At 39.2% G+C, this 20,257-nt stretch overlaps 2 protein-coding genes across 3 annotated transcripts in view; one reads left to right on the forward strand and one right to left on the reverse strand.

The window, feature by feature from the left end:
- The window catches only part of DBF4 (DBF4 zinc finger), a 35,942-nt gene extending 19,761 nt beyond the window's left edge, over positions 1–16,181 (reverse strand). The window contains exons 1-10 of one of the 2 annotated variants that reach the window (XM_054991758.1): positions 16,053–16,181; positions 15,642–15,738; positions 12,880–13,055; positions 10,616–10,810; positions 9,357–9,407; positions 7,969–8,038; positions 7,779–7,855; positions 4,133–4,160; positions 3,905–3,947; positions 2,872–3,003 (exon numbers count right to left, since the gene is read on the reverse strand). In XM_054991758.1, the coding sequence (XP_054847733.1) occupies positions 2,872–3,003; positions 3,905–3,947; positions 4,133–4,160; positions 7,779–7,855; positions 7,969–8,038; positions 9,357–9,407; positions 10,616–10,810; positions 12,880–13,055; positions 15,642–15,687 (818 nt within the window). In that variant the 5' untranslated portion in view covers positions 15,688–15,738; positions 16,053–16,181. Of the gene's footprint in view, positions 1–2,871; positions 3,004–3,904; positions 3,948–4,132; positions 4,161–7,778; positions 7,856–7,968; positions 8,039–9,356; positions 9,408–10,615; positions 10,811–12,879; positions 13,056–15,641; positions 15,739–15,875; positions 15,888–16,052 lie in introns of those variants that run through there. The other variant, XM_054991759.1, reaches the window with a different exon arrangement.
- A 33-nt stretch (positions 16,182–16,214) lies between these two features.
- The window catches only part of SLC25A40 (solute carrier family 25 member 40), a 42,218-nt gene continuing 38,175 nt past the window's right edge, over positions 16,215–20,257 (forward strand). The window contains exons 1-2 of the mRNA XM_054991760.1: positions 16,215–16,297; positions 18,384–18,483. Coding sequence (XP_054847735.1) covers positions 18,393–18,483 — 91 coding nt within the window. The 5' untranslated portion in view covers positions 16,215–16,297; positions 18,384–18,392. The remainder of the gene's footprint in view (positions 16,298–18,383; positions 18,484–20,257) is intronic.

The following is a 20,257-nucleotide window of genomic DNA, read 5'->3' on the forward strand; positions in this document are numbered from 1 at the left end:
ACTAGGATTGCATTCTTCTTAGGATTATCTGTTGCTAGAGGTTTTCCACAGCAAGACTGCTTCTCAAACTCCACAATTTTGGTCATCTTGCTACATAGCTATTTAGGATCATGTAGTCCTATAGTTTCCATGCCAGTAATAGATATCACCTAGAACATTTGAAGCCCAGATGGGTCAGTAGAAAGGCAGATCAAGGACTTGAGATGTCGCCTGTCTTGGATGCAGTTATACTCCCTTGAAAAGTCAAGTTCACAGCTTGGGAGTGCTGCTAGGCACAGCAGTCACCTTAGAAAACCAGGTGGCTGTAGCTGCTCAGAGTGCTTTTGTGTCAGCTCCACCCATGCTTTGTTCAGTCATATGATATCTAGCCATTGATCCATGTCTCAGTTACATCTAGGCCAGACTAATGCAACGCCCTCTACTTGGGACTACCCTTGAAAAATGTTCAGAACTTGCAGCTATGCTATAGCTAGACTGCTGGTCAAGGCTAGCTATTGGGAGCATGTGACTCCAATACTACCGACTACTGATCTGGTCCCCAGCCTAATTCAAGATATTAGTTTTGTCCTTTAAAGCCCTACATGGCTTGGGAACAGGATATCTTCCAACATATGTTCCTGCCAGGAATTAAGATCACAGGGAGAAGCCTTCCTGATTGTCCCATCAAGTAAAAGCGCTTTTCTGGGTAGGCACACAACAGAAGGCCCATCTCTTTATGGTGGAACAGCTCTCCCAAGGAGCGTGCCTGGCCTCCTCACTCACGTATTTAATGAATCATGTAGCAAGGTGAGAAGGTGATACATGGTGATGAGAAAATTCCAGACACGGAAAACATACCTGAAAAGAATTAAAGAACTATGTAGACTGGCACTAGCAACAGATCAGCTTTTTTGGTTAAAGCCCAAGAGTTATGTAGGAAGTTAGAAACACCTAGCCTTATCAATTATGTCACATCTAGGAATGCCAATAAAATACAAATTAAAAGTAACAGTTTCTAGATAAAGGATCAATTCACACTTATTTCTGAAGTAGTAAAGTGCATGTACAGCAACCATTTCTGTATGAGAATCCTTGTGTGTGTAACAAAAACCTCAGAAGTTAACAAATTAAACAACACATCTCAAAACCAGTAGTTTCAATGTGCTAATTTTAGACGACGACATGGAAGACAGTTCACACACATATATACCAGTGTAAAAAGAAGCAGTAAATTAACCACTATAAAACTGACCACATGAACTGCAAGGCTACAAAAACAGTACTCATTAAAGCTAAAGCAGATTCCCTCTTGCTTTTCATCACATTACTATAAGATTGATTAGTACAAATTACTGTATAAGATGAACATATGGCATTAATAGGAATGATTAGTTATCGGACTGATTTGTACAAATTACTGTATGAATTACTATATAAAAAGAAACTCTCATGGAATTTGGCATTTCCACTTTAGAATAGTGTGTTATGGCTTTACTGAAAGTTGTTATGAACACACAGCTATATTTCTGTAGAGATCTCAGTTAGTTGATTTCACAGGGATTAGAATAGTCCTTTCCCCCCACTGGTTATACCAATTTCTTTCCACTGGAATAAAAAACAGGCAACCAGCTGTTATGGGAATAGGCAGGATGTTTCAAGGAACTGAACACAATTCTAGAATGCATAAAATGAAGAATTTCTACTGCATACTGAGCTAGTTTTTCTTCTGTGACTTTCTCTATTTTCAAGACTAAGAAAGAAAAACTTCTCGAAAGTAAATAATCCTATGATGCATATACAAGCAGGGAAATTGTTTCAAGCAACAGAAGAAAATGAGATATTTTTCATATGGTAAAACTATACTGGCGTTTATTTTTCAACTTCCAGATTTATTGTGGATGCTATAGAGGGGGAATTAAATTCATCCCCCACCCCAAAACAGAACATAAATATCGCAAGCAGGATTGTGCATTCTTAGTCACCTCCCGGGATATATAATTGAGTACTCAGACACCTAAACTTTGAAGTAACTACTACTGAAAGATTCACTTATTGGAAGAAAACCAAATGCTGGACTGGGAAAGCCCAATTTTGCAAGAAGTGTTCCATTAAAAATTGCATTAGAGTGGGGAAAGGATCTATACCAATCTAATTTTGCAAAAAGCATTATTGGACAGGATGTTCAATTACACCCTGATTGCCTGATATATCATACAGCTACTCAAAAGCAGGTCTGGGACAAATATGATTGGCTAAATGCCACTAGCTTGACAGTTACACAATAAGTACAGACCTGCTGACTAAGATATGGATTCAAGTCAATATATGAAATTCAGCTACTTTCCATCCTCATCACTCCTATACACTTCCTTGCCCACAGAATCGCAGAACCGTACTTTAAGAATCTAGCCTGAGTGATTTTTTACAACCTTCCACTTTCCTGTTTCTTTAGCTCTTTGTAACCCCTTCTCCTTTTTCCCCCTTCAGGTACCTGCTTCTTCCACCTATACTTCTCATAGGTTTCTCAACTCAGCACATACCTGGCATCCTTCCTTCAAGTACCATCCTCTCTTGAGCTTCTTGTCCCTTTGATTACTTAGTTTCCAGCCCCCAGACTTGTTTCCTATGTACACATTTTCCCTAATCCCTGGGCCTTGCGTAAGGCTTCCACTTACTCTGACACCAAGTGAATTTTCTTTTCAAAGTAGTCATGCATATTACAATAGGCTGTAAAAAGAAAAGGCAGCTTGTCTACTTATTTCTCTACTTTTTGCTTGCCACTATGAGGTGTTTTTTTTTTGTAAAAACCCAGGCTTGTTTCCATCCTCTCTAGCCAGTTACCAAATTTTGTCATCCTGCACCACTGCTTTTATCCTATTCCCCTTCATTTACCTTTGCCTCATCTGAATTTGCTTTTGGCCGTAAACGTTCTTCTTGTCAACATCAAATGGACTGCAAGGTTTTGGATTAGAGTAGTTGACAACTGGAAAGCTGGAAAGTTGCAAGTAAAATGGTCTGTAGATACTATATTGGGGGAGAAAGTTTGTGTTATTGAACGTACATATATAAACATTTTAAAATGTAATAAACATCCATTTTATATAGCTCTTTCTTGCATGACAATTGTTTATTTATTTACAGTACTACTATGCCACTTTTCCAGTTTGGTGTAGTGGTTAAGAGAACCGGGTTTGATTCCCCACTCCTCCACTTGAAGCCAGCTGGGTGACCTTGGGTCAGTCACAACTTCGAGGAATTCTTTCAGCCCCACCTACCTCACAGGGTGTATATGGTGGGGATAATAACATACTTTGTAAACGGTTCTGAGTGGGCATTAAGTTGTCCTGAAGGCCAGTATATAAATTGAATGATGTTGTTGTTGATATAATTCACTCATTGCTCAAAACAGTATACAATAAAATAAATTTTAACTCCACTCCACTCTATATTACTCTTTTTTTTTGCTATGAACACCAAATGGCTACAGCAGAATTATACATTTGTTATTCTCTCTATATGCCAACCCTACATTCCCCTTTAGAAAGTTCAGACCCCATACGAGCCTATGCCATTCACCCACGAGTGTGGGAAGCAGCAATTACAGCACACAATAGCCTGCCTCCACATTCATCTTTTTGGCCTTTTGTGTGTCAATCCAGTGATCCAGGTTGGTGGAACATTCATACTTCCAGCTGAGTTTGTTCTGTGAGAAAGTCAAACAGCAATTATGCCCTGCAACTTTTCCTTCCCCACCTTCTACTCATCCATCTACTAGTAGAAAGTTTTGGGAAACCCTGTCTTTTGTATCTGAATGCACAGACACGTTTCTTCAATATAACTCTTACTGTGACAATGACAGATTGTTAATCAAAGCTTCTAATATACTAGCTAATTGATGTTAATCCTACTAATAAACAGCACTTACCATCTTCTATCCTCTACTTTCAGAAAAGGATTTTTCAGTATACCTGTTCAAAAGAATTGAAGTCTGTAAGAACTATACACATATATACATATTTCTTTCAAAAAGCAGTAACTAGCAATTATCTTACCTTGTATATTAGCAACTTTTGTTTTTAAAAATCCATTAGTATTTTTCTTTTGTTATTTAACAGAACAGACAACAGTCTCAGTCATGTCTCTTAATACTTACTATTTGTTTTCCGAGAAGTCTTTTTTTCCTAATTAAGAGAAAGACTGTAGTGAGCATTTTTATTTGCTGAGCCTCAAACTGTATCAAATTCTTACATCTGAACATATAGGAAGAGAAGAAAAATATAAGACAAGAGTACAGAATGGCAAAACATTCTCTCAGTAATTAGGATCTGTGAAACATAGTCCATTTTAAATGGTTTAGATATTTTCCATTTTATTTGAAAGCCTGAAAAATTGTAGATATTCATGTTAAGAAACTTAAAACTTAAGGCACCTTCCCCCAGCCACTCAAACAGGTGGTTATCAATCCACTAATTAAAAAACCAGGCCTGGATAAAACTGATGTGGGCAATTATCACCCAGTCTCTAATCTGCCCTTTCTTGGAAAAGCGATTGAGAGAGTAGCTGACCAACTCCAGACTTTCTTGGATAATTCTAGTGCTCTGGATCCTTTCCAGTCTGGGTTCAGACCAGGGTATGGGGCAGAGACAGCACTAGTAGCATTAGTGGATGATCTCCATCTGAATATAGACAAAGGCCATGCCTCCTTATTGCTCCTCCTGGATCTATCTGCAGTCTTTGACACAGTAAACTATGCCATCCTGTTGAGGTGTTTAGAAACAGAAGTGAGCATCAAAGGATGTGCCCTGGACTGGTTTAAATTGTTTCTCATGGAACGAACTCAAACGATTGCCATCGGAGATCAGCTGTCTCCAGAATGGGAACTATCTTGCGGGGTTCTGCAGGGCACAATCTTATCTCTCATGTTATTCAACCTCTATGTAAAGCCTTTAGGATAACTCATTCACAGCTATGGAGTTGGATGCCATCAATATGCAGATGACACCCAACTTTATATCTTGCTATCCAGGTCCCCACAGGATGCAATAGAAATCTTAGATTGCAGTCTGACAGTTGTGGTGAAATGGCTGAAAAAGAACAAATTGAAATTGAACCCAGGTAAGATGGAAGTGATGCTTGTTGATAAGGCAGAGATCTTGAAGGACATTGTACTTCCCACTTTCGATGGAGTTCATCTGACCCTTGCAGACTCAGTTAAGAGCCTAGGAGTTATACTGGATCCAGAGCTACTACTAAAAAAACAAAAGGCAGCCACAAAAAATGTTTTCTACAACCCTACTCTAGGCTGGAAGATGGCTTATTACCTCAACACGGCTGACCTGGCCACCTGGATCCATGCTATGGTAACATCAAAACTTGACTATTGTAATGACATATACATAGGTCTCTCATCTAAGTTAACTAAGAGGTTCCAATTGGTGCAAAATGCTGCAGCTTGACTATTATCAGGAGCAAGCAGGAGCATAAATATCACTCCCATCCTACAGTCACTCCACTGGCTACCTACCAGTCACTATGCACAGTTCAAGGTATTGGTTATTACATACAAAGCTCTTCACGGCCTTGGTCCAGCATACCTACGGGACCATCTCCTTCCCTATGTTCCTCCACAGCAGCTTCGCTCATCTGAACAGGGTCTCATGCAGGTGCCACCCTGCATATGGGCGAAATCAACAGCAGCCCATACACAGGCTTTCGCTGTGCTACCCTGTGGAACGGCCTGCCTGAGTATTTCAGGAGACCCCCCACTCTCCTGGCTTTCCACAAACGATGAGAAACCGAATTATTCAAAAAGGCTCTTTATTCAGATAGGAGGGCTGTATTGTAGGGAGGTCTCAGATGCTTCGCTAATGAGTTAGGGACCTTACACTTCATTATGTTGCCTTAGATCCGTTGCTTTAAATACGTACTCCTATGTACTACCTGTGCTTCATGTTGTCTAATGTCAGTCCTAGAATTGCTTATGTTCCGTTTCAGCATTTCTTCAACTATGTATTGGATCCTTGCTAATGTTATGTCTCTGTAAACTTGTATTTATTTACCCTGTATCGTTGTTTATGGTAATGTCCTTGATACTGTATGGAAATGTCCTTGATACTGATTGTACTAATCTCACACTATGTGATCCACCTTGAGTCTCAGTGAGAAAGGCAAACTATAAATGACATAAAATAAATAAATAAAATGGGCTCTCACTAGCATTTTGATGACAGGGCCAAATCAGATGGTCTATTAACAACTAAGTAAACAGTTGGTATAAACAGAACTTTTAAGCCTAACAAAGCTAACCTAACTAAGTTTACTCAGAGAACAATCCTACTAAATTTCCTACTAAATTTGGTGAAATTGACCTCCAGGTATACATGCTTAGGATTACCATTTAAATCAAAGTATGAAAATAGTCAGCACATTTCACAAAACAAATCAAACAATATACTAGGAGCATATCAGATGCATAGAGTGCAGACAACCAACCCCATTGTTGACAGCGAACACATCAATGATTCTCAGTAAAAAAATGCCTTAAACAGAACTGAGATTAAGTGATATGGTCTGAAGCAGAATACAAGATCACAAGCTCCTTCATGCTATTTACCTCTTATCTCCATCAAGAATTCATTCACATCAAGGTTAAGGCTTATATCAGAATCAACTTTAATCATGGTTAGTGCTAACCTGGATTTGATTTTCAGCAAAATTTGAAATTGTCTTAAAATCCTAGTTTAAAATTAAACAACATTAACCATTAAGGTCAGAGCCAAAGAAAATCTTAACAATAGTTAAAACTGGTTGGGAAAGGATAGGATCTGAACTTGTCCAGATTCAAGGGAGTGGGAGGGAGATATGTTTGTTTATTTTATCTATCTTGCATGAGTCCACTTTTCTCACTGAGGCTCAAAGTGGATTACACAGTATAAATCAATACAATCAACAGGATGAGATATTCAATAAGTAATGCTATAGGATCAGGACTGCAGAAATCTGAAACAAAGCTGTTAGCATGACATGTTAAATGATACAGGAATTATATAGTAGGATAATGCATATAGCAACTGATAGTGCATATTATACACAAACGTACACGTTCATAGTCCCTTTCTCTTAATTAAAGCCCTATTATCTGTGTAAAAATGCCCTCTTGAATAATTCAGTTTTCCCTAGTTTGTGGAATAGGAGAGTGGAAGCCTTTCTGACCTCATCAGGCAAGCCACTTCATAGTGTGGGAATCGCAATAAAGAAAGCACATGTATGGGCAGTTGTTCATCTTGCCCATTTGCAGGATGGCATCTGAAGACTGTCCTGCTCAGATTAGCGAAGCTGTCATGACAAAGCATAGGGGGAGAGGCAGTCCCATAGATATGACGATTCAAGACTATGACGGGCTTTGTAAGTGACAGCAATACCTTGAATTGAATCTTGCATCCTCTCCCTTTTCTTTAACCATAGTTAAGGGACTGACAGCATCACTTGTGCATCACCACAATGAAATGTCTGATAATAAAAGGGTGGAAGACAAACAGCGGCAGCACTGCAGCGGTGGGAAGGCAAGACCCGCAGCTTGTTAAGCCTAGATTACCTTTTCAAAGCTTCAGTCACAAAAGAATTTTTTCTTTGCAACTCAGAGGAAATTTTAGTGAGAAAGACTCATTGCATCCAAACTAATGTATCCTGTGTCCGCAAAAACACAAGAGATTGCAAAACTTGGAGAGGATGTGGAGATGCCCCTATAGCAGACATCTCCAGATTCACTGTTTTCTGAATATATACAGATGTCTACTTACCACATCTTTGACTTCCACTCTTGATTTCTTGAACAGAGAGAGATCTTTTTTCTTTTGATCAATATAGTTCTTAATATCTATTTTTAAAAGGAAAGATTATAAAATATTGCATCTAGCTTCTTATAAAAAGGAAGATTAATGATCAAATGAAAATGAATAATACAGTTTACAAACTGAAAATAATACTTGCCATCAACATGAAGTATTTTCACTCCCCAACTCAAGGCATTGGATAGTATACTTCCTGAAGGGATTAATTCCTGAAAAACAGGTGTTTGTTATTTATATCTCATTTATATTCCCCCACTTTCTTTTCTCATAGAATTCAAGGCAACTTACATAGTGTTCCCAGGTGATTTCCAATATAGGCCCTGACCATACATAGACCAGCTTAGTTTTAGCAAGGCTATTGTAAAGTCATTCTGTTTTTAGCAGTTACAGTATTTTGGCATGTACAAATATAGCAGCACCTGGAGAGCCATCAAATATTTGCACTGTGACCACTATTATGTGCCCTCCACAGCAATGAGAAAAAGGTGGATGGGCAGAACAAGGGCCAAAATTAGGTTCCTATTTTTGCACCAATTTTGTTCAGTTTTTTTATAGAACATTTTTTCTTATTTTTTTTAAGTACATCATAAAAAAAGAAAATTAAGAGAAGATGGGATGAGGAGAGGAGGGCAGGAAGGGGGCACTGAATGAAGACAGGAAATACAGAGTTGATAAAAGGGATACATGGATAAAAGATAAACAATGAGAGTTGAAGGGGATATTGCTCTTCATTTTGGAAATTTTAAAATATGATGGGTTCAGAATTGGACAATGTGAGTAAATGCTCCATCCCACTGGGATCACTGGTTATGAATGATTGTTCCAATTTTGCAAAACTTAGGGCTGGATCCAAGAGAAAAATTCTGTGAATGGAAACAGGGATGGGATGCTGATTTTCACCAATTTTCACCTCCTGTCGTAGACTCCCCCCCACTCCCCTATCAAGCTGTTCCTCAGGGATCCCATGTTATTGTTTATTCTATATCTGGTCTATTTTTTTAAAGCCTACACATTAAAAATCCAATCTTGTAACATTTACTGTTATCTCAGTTTGAGTCTTAGAGCAGTTAACTCTCTGAAAACAACTCACAAAGCTAGCAAGTGGGTAAATAAGGAACAAATATTTTGGGAGGCTTAACTTTAACTCTGCATGACTTCACAAGGAAATATTCATGCATCTTTTTAACATACATGATGAAGCAGAAGATCAAGAGGCATACAGGCCTGTCAAACTATCATTATGGTATATTTCAAGCATGGGGGTTCACATTACCATTTCTGCTGCTGTTAAATGTTTTTATATAAGACCCTCATCTAAATATATTTTATAAGCATGCATTCATTTAAGAAGTAATTTGGCATACTGGCTAGCAAGTGACAAAAAGAAGTAGGAAAAGAATCCCAGATGCATATATGAATTTAATGGTTAATCCACAAACATGGGGCTGACAATTATGGCCACTTAAGAAGCTGAGTACCCCAAGGGAGAGGAAAGAGTGCAAGTCATACTAAATAAATGATACGTACTTGTTCTTTGATTGCTTTTTCAACTAAGGATTTTCCTCTGCTCATGTGCACCTGTGTTTAAGAAAAAATATAGCGTGTACAATCATAATCCCCCAATACGGTGCCCGGCCAACACCTTTCCCGGCACCCACCAAGTGTATTTAGAAAGTGGTTGGGGCCAAATGGGGCTTTTGCCCAGCAGCAGGGCTTCTGATAGGCCTCTGGAGATCTGATTGGCTGTGCAAATCTTTTAAAATATTACTTTGAAGCAGCTACCATCACAGCATAAGGATATTTATTGCATGACTGAAGGGAAGCTGTTTGTACACAAGAAAATATTTTAAAACAATATGTTCATTTTAAAAGACATCCTATTAAACAGAGCTTCTGCCTGAAATGAAGAGTTACTATTAGAGTAATTTTGTGGGTGGCTTTACCTCCTGTGGCATCTATTTTGTGCCCACCACGCTGTGTCAGAATGCCAATGGTGCATACGGGCTCAAAAAGGTTGGAGACTCCTGATGTGTATGTACACACACGCACACAAACTATATACATATACACACATATCAATGCTATTTGCAAATAATAAAATACAGAATAACTTTTGCTAGCAAACAACTTTTAGTAAGTAAACGTAATTGTTTAAAATAGTGAACTCTCACACTAATCTTATGTAGAGGCATTTTGAAGAAAGTCACTGGGACTTACTTCTGAATAAAGAGGGTTAGGATTGGGCTGTCAGTTTTAAACACCTCTGAAAATACTCAGTATATAGCATTTGCAGAGCAGGCGAGAGCTGTAAGATAAAAATTAATTCTTTCAAATACTCATAACTGGCTCAAATATGAAAATACATGTGTCAGATTATGTAGAATAAACAAGTAGCTGACTCTTATGTTTAAAGTGTCTGAAAACTTTTCTGACAACGTAATTAAACACTAGAGGAAACTCTTAATAATCAACATTCTTACTTGCCATAAATGTTAAATTCACAAATAAAATTAAGAGAGTAGTCTTTCAGTACAATAGTTAGAACTTGGACAGCTCAAAACCATGCCTATTGGTGGCTCACTGTTAGTTAATCTGTTTGGAAAAGCAGCAGATAAACTAAAATGATTACCAGCAAGCACTACTTAAAGTATAAGTATGATTAAAATTAATAAAGTAACAGGCTTGAAAGCTGATAGCCCCAACATTTAATATAGATAAGGATAAGTGTATTTTGGGTAGGAGGGAACACATCTTTTAAACTCTTCAGGAGTGGTAACAGGACTTACTGTGTCCACCATCTTAAATGAACTTCCATCATTCTTATCTCTTCTGCTGCTTGGATGAGGGGAACTATTTCCTCCATTATATATAGATTCTGGACTTGGGACTGGAGATACTTGTCCAAGAGTCTGAGCAAATTTTGCTTCCTTTTTGTTAGAGATTAGATAGCTGATATCTTTGCCAAAGAATCCTTCCACTCTCTAAACAAGAAGGGAAAAAGCATTGTTTTAGAACACAATACTATTTTATAAAAGAGATCACAATACAATTTTATAAAATACCAAGTAGCTATAAAAAAGTATTTGACATCAGTTTTACAAGCAACAATGCCCCATTCATGCATAGTATAACAGCTTTACCATAAGAGAAGAGCCAGTTTGGCGTAGTGGTTAAGAGCAGTGGGACTTTAATCTGGAGAACCAGGTTTGATTCCCCACTTTTCCACTTGAAGCCAGATGGGTGACCTTGGGTCAGCCATAGCTTCTAGGAGCTCTCTCAGCCCCATCCACCTCACAGGGTGATTGTTGTGGAGATAACAACATACTTTGTAAACCAATCTGAGTGGGTGTTAAGTTGTCCTGAAGGGTGGTATATAAATCAAATGTTGTTGTTGTTGTACAATGTCACATGGCTCTGGGCAGTGAGTGAATGACATAAGGCTGACATGGGTCTTTCACCTGATGGGGTCAATGTGAAGTTAATATCTTTGTGTTGTGTGTGAGTGGCATAGCTACAAGGAAGACTAGAGATGTAAGGGTCTGGGGGAGACAGGGGGGAAAACCAGGAAAATGCCCCCCAGGCATTATTTTTCCCATTTTTTAAAAAGAACCTCTCATATGAAATATTTTCTCTGAGTAAGAAAAATCTAGTATTAAAAAGCATTTCACTCATTCCAAATGAATAGCACAAAAAAGTTGGAGGATTTGGAAAAACTGGGGGACAATTGGGGGGGGGAAACGATTATGCTGTAGATATATATAATAATTTCAATAATTTAAGCATTAATAATATTGGCAACAATTAACATGCAATGATGTTTTAAAAATAACATATTACTTAAAAGCTGAGTGTTTTCAATGTTATGTTTAGCTTAATATCCAAAACTGCTAGCAGCCCACCTATTGTGACTCTATGAAAAATTTCCTGTCCAAACAATATAGTTTCCTATGTTTACTAGTGTTTTTGTTTTCTGCCTTCTGCTTTTCTTTTTCTCACCTCTCAGATGGCAGAAAACAAAGATACATTTGCTATAGTAGCATAGGGTACAGCAGTTTGCAGTACTTTCTCAAGTATAGCATATAGTTGCAATTTTTGTTATAGAAAATAAAGTTATTTATACTTTAAATTCCATAAATATGCCAAATTTTACAATTGTATATGCTGACTACGTTATAAATGATGTATTTTATGTTGTTCAATCAGTAAAAGCAGTTTAGGTTTGACAGGGAAGTAATAACTGCATGTATTTCAATTCTTCCCCAAATTTGCTTTTTCCAGAAAAAAATGAAGAAATTTATTTCCCCATGGCTTCAGAACTTCTAGAAAGTATACATCTCTGAGGCACATCTTTCTCTCTCTTGAAGGCAGTTGGATGTGGATAGCTATATTAGTATGTAATAGCAGAACAAAATTCAAGTCTAGTAGCACCTTAAGACCAAAAAAATGGTCCAGGTATAAGCTTTCATGAGTCAAAGCTCAGTTTGTCAGATACAAATAAAAATAAAGATCCTCTCTTGATAGGTATCAATGTGCTGAATGTGTCAGGCAGATTACAACAAGCACAGAAAAATATGGAGTTTTCTAGCTTTCTGTCTTGCACCTTGTACATTTCTTCCAAAGGAACGAAACCTACAGTAACTCTTCTTGATACACTGCTATCATCCAGCTCTTCTAAGCATTTATAAAAAAAAAACCTCTAAATTATCTGAGTACTGTCTGTTCCACATTAGAGTAGCATGAGTAAACTTGCTGAACTGAAAAACAAATTTAGGGAAGCATGTATTAGTGCACTGCACATCCAAAGACTCAGATTTCAGCTTTAGCACATATAATAAAGATCTTAGATTTTCTATTAATTTAGAAGACCATCGTAAAAGTAGAAAGATTCAGACGAAACAATCTGGATATTTTCACTTTTACAATGGATTCCTTAATGAACAGAAAACTTAAATTTAAAGTATTTATTGTACATGCTTTAGATTAATAGGAAAGTCTACTTTTTCAGTGTTTGTGGTATTCTTCATTTTAAAAAATGTACATATGGACTTACACCTCCCAGTTCCTTAAGATCTTCTGCTATCTTTTCAGAGAGGACATTAGATGGAATATCAAGATAAAACACCTTCCCAGTAAGTGGTTTGTATTTTAATTTATCTGATTTTGTGGAATCTTTCTTCACAGTTTTCAAGGGAGGTCTACTTCTGTCTGTTCTTCCTTGCATATCACCTATAATCAAAAAGAGAAAGTTGTCACTTAAAGTAAGTGAAGAATTATCTCTATATGATTAGGCAGAGAATTTTTTGTAAATTAAAAATGGAGTTAGTTCTTTCTTTTCTTCTGATAGATATCCCATTCACGAGTTTGTTGGCAGTCAAATTAGTAAAATTCACGGCTTAGAAACATCCATGGTTATGTAAATGAATGTAGCTTATTGCTAGCTTATCACATTCAAGAATCGCCATAAAAACTAACCCAGGTTTTCCATTAATACATGAATGTTAAGTGAATAAATTAACCAGTTAGCTTTCCTCCCATTAAACCAGGGTTCTAAACCAAAGTTACAATCAGGTTTAGGATCCTAACTGGGTATGAAGATAACTGAAGTTAGCCAATACACCTGCACTTGTATGATGCAGGTAGCCAGAGTTACTTTGTAACTGCTATTCTTTGCAGAGGAGAAACTGGAATAAGGAGCACACATGAGTTTATCAATAATTCAGATTCATGAACCATTACTTAACCATAGTTGAGTGTGATGTCTTATTTTTTAATCTTTTTTTAATTTTTATTGAGAATTTTTTGTTTTTATAACAGCAGTGATCATAACATTACAAACACAACATTTCAACATGAATAGCAAATTGTCAACGATATACAAAGGTAGAGATGCATATGGTAAATGCATTAAGGAGATGTCCACTGACAGGTCAAAGATATTTGATGGCTATTCTCTATATTGATATAGGGTTTTCAAATACTAAAAGGCTTGGTTGGATATGGTTTGCAGGCTTTAATGCCATAGCTGATTATATAGTTCAAGCCAAGTAGCCAATTTTTTTTATCTTTTAATAAATTATATAGATACCCTTCTTTTCTCCCCAATGAGGACTCGAAACAGCTTACAACACAGTTCTTTCCTCCTCTGTTTTATCCTTAGAACAAATTTGTTAGGTAGGCGAGGCTGAGAGGCCCAAGGTTATCCAGTGAGCTTCCATAGCAGAGTGGGCCTTCAAATCTAAGTCTCTCAGATCCTAGTCCAGCATTCTCACCACTGCAGCCTTAATTTTTTTTCAATAGTTAAATATATGGCTACTCTTAGGTATAAAGAAGCAAATTAAGTAGATTACCACCCACTAAGCTAGGGATCCCCGATGTGGTACCCATGGGTGCCATGGTGCCTGCTAACACATCTCTTGGTGCCCACCATGTATTTTTAGAAAGTGAGCACAGCCAGGTGGGACCCATGCCCAGCAGGGCTTCTAACTGACCACTGGAGATCCATTGGCTGTGCAAATTAAAATAATGTTCTTTCAGTGGCAGCAGCTGTCACCACAAGGTTGGTTTTATTCTCTCACCCTTCCTTCCCAGTGTATTTTTAAAATTACCCCCTTCTCCTCAGCCCTTGGGCTTCTTCTGTATCTTCTGTGGCTGCACCCACAATCCTGAGTCAGAATTCCAAGGTTACCCCAGTTTCAAAAAGTTTGGGGGTCCCTGCACTAAGCTATCTTTACATGGAGTATGTTCTCTGTATTTCTCGCTAAAATGCATATAAGTAGTAAAATCTTCTAAACACTAGCTGCTAATGTAGTAAATAACACTCCTTTTTGAATAACCCACAATGAGCTTTTGATGTTTATTACTTGATAACTGAACTTTGCCCCACACTTTTGCAAAAATGTCTCAAACTGACAATGCTATTAAAGAATAGCGAAAGAATCTAACAAACTGGAAGTGCAATCCTAAGCAGAGTTACTACAGTCTACGCCCATTGAAATCAATGGGTTTAGACTGGTTTAACTCTTAGGACTGCACTGTTAATCATTTATATTGAGATCATAAGTAGGATTCATTTTTTAAACTGTAACTTTTATACAGAACAATTATTAAGTATTTTCTAAGCAAATAATAAATTATCTGTCTAAATGTTTGGTCTAGATGGAAATATTGCTCAGGTCCGTGGCAAAATAAATACATGTTAATAATAAAAGTGAGAAGGCAAAAGAATAGAAATTTTAGTTTCCAAAAAGGCAACTTTTCCTTCATCAAGTTCTTTGCACAGCTACATTTTAAAATCTTAATTGCAACCAGCTGCTCTGCATGGCTGTATTTATATTCTAGGTGCAGAGATATCAACACATATTATGTCTATGTAGCGCAAGCTGTGTAGCATTTAAATCTGATCTATTTCATACACATTATCTGCTTATTTACTTTTGAAACAAAAACAAATCATACCTAAAAGATTTTCAATGAAAACAAACTTAAGTCTTTTTTTTGGCATGATTCTCACAAAACACACCATACAACATACACAACATTTATATTCAGTGATAAATTGAGAGAAACACGTTCTCCAACTAACGTACAAAAAGGTTATCAGTGCAATCTTAAAAAGAGTTAAGCCCAACGGTCTTAGACTCTTTTTAGGATTGCACTGTCTATCTAGAGCCAGTCAGCCTAGGGGAGATTCCAACACTTCAAAGGTAGGTAAATGTTGTTTCTCTGTTTCTAAAGGACAGCAGATTTGGATTAGAGATTCAAGCAAAAAAGAAAGTTCTGAGCCTCACACCCTTGTAAGATATGGACACTTACAGGGAAACTGTCCTTTGCTGCTACTTTTCAAACCACTTGGTTTCATTTTCTTGGGAAGTCACATTTTCTCCTCCTACCTCCCTGTGACGGTTACTGCCTGCAAGACAAACAGTACATAGAAAATGGCTTTTTAAAAACTCTTTAAAGGGTTGCTGGAAGAAGTGGAGCGAGCTAAATAGACCGAGACGGCTGCTTCCTGCTCCTCCAACCTCGTTTTCTCCCATTTCCACTCACCCTAACTTCCCCCCTTGCGTTGTCCCCGGGGGCAGCGCTCGGTGTCCAGCGCCGCCTTCCCCTGAGCCCCCTTCCCGTACCCGCCGCCCGCAGAGGGACGGTTGACGTTTGAAATGCTCGTTCCCGCCGCGCGAGCCGCCGGCCCTGCTCTTCCTCCGCTCCCCTCCCTCTCCTTACCCCACCATAACTGGACTCATGGAGCCCGGCACGGACGTTGGTGCTCAGGATCTTCGTGCCCCGGCCATAGTTGCCCGCGTTTTCCCGCCTTTGGCCAACTGGGCCTACCAGCAGCTCCCGGGGCTGGCCTCGCCTCCTGCCCTGGACTGAGCGGCGGCGCCACTCCCCGAGGAGGAGCCTCAGCCTCCGGCCCCGCGTGCCTCGAAAGGGCCTGGCTGGGGATTCGGCTTCAGCCCCTCGCTCAGGTAAGCGTCGCGTTGTTAGGTGAGGAGATGGGGGGCGGGGGTCCGAGGAGAAATTTCGCCTCTCCATGTAGAGAAAGTAAAGCAGCCTTATGGAAGGGAGGCGCTGCATAGAGCGCTGGAGGTGAACAGATGAGTTCCTCCCTGAGTTTAGGGTTCTAGTGGAGTGAGGTCTACTTGCGGGGGGGGGGATAGTTTGGGGGTGTTTGATGGGGTGCCTCATGAGATGTGGCTGTTTCTTGGGGGAGGAGAAGGTACGAGGTGGCATTCCCCCCCTCCCTTTGCCTTTCCAACTTCTTTTAAAATGCTTTATTTGGAACAGGCCTTTCTCAGTGAGGCTCAAGGCGGATTACACGATGTAAAACAATGCAGTTCAACAGTAGTAATAACCTGTTTAGAGTCTCTGTTCTCAGCACATACTATTTTTAAATTTATTTTTAGTACTCTCTTGAATATGAATAGATGGAGATATTGTACTGAGGAGGTGCTCGAATGTGATAATCCTGATATGCCTACTGACTTGCCACTTCTTTTCTTCTTCTCTTTGAGTTTCAAAAACAACGTTTAGCCTTTTCTTTTGGTAGTCATGTTTTTGAGTCGCCTATTTGTAAATGCTCTTTGTCTACTGCATTGAATTTTTGCTGGTTTAAATCTTTACAAATTTGCATTCCATACCCTATTACATTGTTTACATGTCTTTGAAATTGACTGTACTGAATCACACTGTAATCTTCCTTGTGTCTCTGAGAAAGGTGGACTATATTTTTTTATATTTTTTTATTATTTAATTTGAACAAGGTCAGGATAGGAAGGGGCATGGGAAGGGGAAAGGGGGGATAGGAGGGGGAAATCAACAAACACGCTAAGTAGTCTGCTTGCAACATTACTCTACATATCATTTGATACTACAAATAGGCAGACTGATGATTAAAACAAATTATATTCAAGCCTTTATATCCTTAATATACTCAAGTCTTTGTGCTTATTTTTAACCTAATCATAGAATGAAGTCCAGGACCCAGCAAAGTCCTCTTCCATTTGCCCTGAGGAAGGTGGACTATAAATAACATTAATAAGGAGGATTGTCTTTAAAGATGATACAGGTTAGCTCCACACATTCATTTTAGCCAGCTTAAGTCACAGAAATAATTTCTAGTGAGCCAACTACCTTTTTCATGGATTCAGATCCAGTAAATTGGTTTGCTATGGAGATGAAAATAGAAGCATGATAGTTGAATATATTGATTAAAGTTGTTGGTCTTACTGGCATTAATCCCCAAGTGTTTGGGTACACATCTCAAAATAGTTACATGTAGTGGTATTGTTAATACTTTAAAAGTTACTGCAGACCTTGTCCAAAGTACACTCTCAATGCTATCCTATGCAGGTCTACTCAGAATCCTACTCAGGTCTATGCAATGGGGTTTACTTTGTTACTAGTCTTTAGGGTGCTGTTAGATTTCGGTTTTATTTTGCTACACTAGACCCTTATACATTAATAGCATCCTAGCAAATTTCACTTTTTCACCAGTAAGATTGTCATAAGAAGGATTTATCTCAAAGTAGTATTTGACTTTAGAGGCCTACAAATTTCACAGAAGTTGAATCCAGTATTGAAATTATTTTGTATATTGGCCCAGATCCAAAGATGCACATCCCTAAGGGAATTTTAAACTCATTCTCAAACAGCAATTCTCCTTTCTGCATGGCCAATCTCTCTTGAAACTGAGATGCGTTTGAGAAGCAGTTTGTGAGAAGATATAGAGATTATGGCATTAATTTTCATCAATCTATGTCAGCAACACGGTTTCCCAAGGAAGCCATGTAGTGGCAGGAAGGCCCAACGCAGCAGTGCAGCCCTCCCAAGGCTGGATAATCGTTGTGGACCAAAGTGGCTACCTGCAAACATTGTCTGTTATTAGTTTTGTGCAATTTAAAAAATTTCATACTAAAGTTTTTGGAATTTGATCAACTATTAAAGATAGCTTGTATTGTTAAAGAGCAATTGATGGTGAACAATTCTACATGTTGTGAGGTTTTAAGCTCAATTTAAAAAATAAACTGCAATGTGCTATTTATGTTTTTCAAGGAGTAAGCCATGGGTTCCAAAGGAAATGAATTGTACAAAGTCACAACTTCTCAGCAAGCAATTTCCTCTTGTTGTGGTGCTATGATTACATCTCTTTTGGGTAAGTACAAATATTTGGGCCCACTTTGGCCATTTCCACACAAATTCTTTGTTCAGAATTTCCTGAAGGAGACCTCAGCCCTAGATCCCTTCCAGTCCGGCTTTCGCCCAGGACACGGGGTGGAGACGTTGCTGGTCACCCTCACGGATGATATTCGCAGACATCTGGATCGAGGCAGATCGGCGCTGCTGATTTTATTAGATATTTCAGCAGCGTTTGATACGGTCAGTTATGAACTTCTGACCCTCCGCCTTGCTGATGTGGGAATTCAGGGGACAGCATTACAGTGGCAGAGGGTGGCACTGGGGGAGAAGATATCATCCTGTAGGCCACTAATATGTGGTGTGCCACAGGGGGCGATACTCTCACCATTATTATTTAATATCTATATGAGCCCCTTCGCCCAGTTGGTGTGAAGTTTCGGGCTTGGGTGTCACCAATATGCGGATGACAGCCAGCTGTATCTGTTGTTGGGCAGATGGCCTGGATCGTTCCTAGCTGCCCTGGAGCGTGCTTTTGAAGCTGTGGCTGGATGGTTGAGGCAAAGTCAGCTGAGATTAAACCCTACGAAGACGGAGATCCTGTACTTGAGCCGCAGAAATGTGGACTCGGGACCCCGGCTTCCTACACTCGATGGGGCGGTGCTTAAACTAGCTCCGATAGTTAGGAGCCTGGGGATGATCCTGGATCCCTCCTTGATGATGGAAGGTCAGGTCCACTGCGGTTGCCAGGTCTTCTTTTTGTTATCTTCGACCGACCAAGCAGTTCGCCCCTTATCTTTCGTCCCACGACTTGACTACAGTGGTCCAAGCAATGGTCACCTCTAGGCTGGACTACTGTAACGCACTCTACGCTGGTCTTTCCCTGAACCTAATCCGGTGGTTACAGCTGGTACAGAATGCAGTGGCGTGGGTCATCACTGAACTGCCAGTGCATGCACATATAACACCAGTATTGCGTCAGCTGCACTGGCTGCCGGTGGAGTACCAAATCAGGTTCAAGGTTTTGGTACTAACCTATAAAGCCCTATGCGGACTGGGACCGGCATATGTGTGGGACCGCCTCTCCCCATATGAACCCCAGAGGACTCTTCGCTCTAGCAATAAACATCCACTAAAGATCCCTGGCCCTAGGGAGGCTCACTTGGCATCAACCAGGGCCAGGGCTTTTTCACTCGTGGCCCCAGCATGGTGGAACGCTCTGTCCAATGAGACCAGGGCCCGGAGAGACTTCTTAGCTTTTCAACAGGCCTGTAAGACAGAGCTGTTTCGCCAGACATTTGGTTGATGCGAGGCGGTGTCCTGTAGCCAGGGGAGTACAACATATGCCCTCCCTACTAGTGATACCTCCATCTCTCATATTTCCCTGCCAGAATACTTCAGAGATGGCTAAAAAGGTGGTTGTCTAGATTATGTGCAGCTGTTTTTTTATGTATGTATGTATATAATGTGTGTGTGTGTGTGTTATAATCTATGTATTTAAGATGTTTTATGGTTTTTAATTGTATATACTGTGAAATATGATTTTAAACTTGGTTGTAATCCGCCCTGAGCCTGCTGATGCAGGGAGGGCGGAATATAAATTGAATAAAATAAATAAGTTATTTTCCTCGGCTTCAGTGCTCTTGGGAAATAGTGTTTTTTTCCTGCCTCCCCATATCATTGTGATGCATTTGTGCACTTCCTGTGGTTTCCCTGGCATTTCTGTGATCTTTCCCAAATCTTCTTTGTTCTGAAGTTTGGGGAAACATTGCATTAAAGCCTAGATTGCTGCC

The sequence above is a fragment of the Eublepharis macularius genome, chromosome 11, assembly GCF_028583425.1.
Source record: "Eublepharis macularius isolate TG4126 chromosome 11, MPM_Emac_v1.0, whole genome shotgun sequence".
Taxonomy (NCBI): Eukaryota; Metazoa; Chordata; class Lepidosauria; order Squamata; family Eublepharidae; genus Eublepharis; species Eublepharis macularius.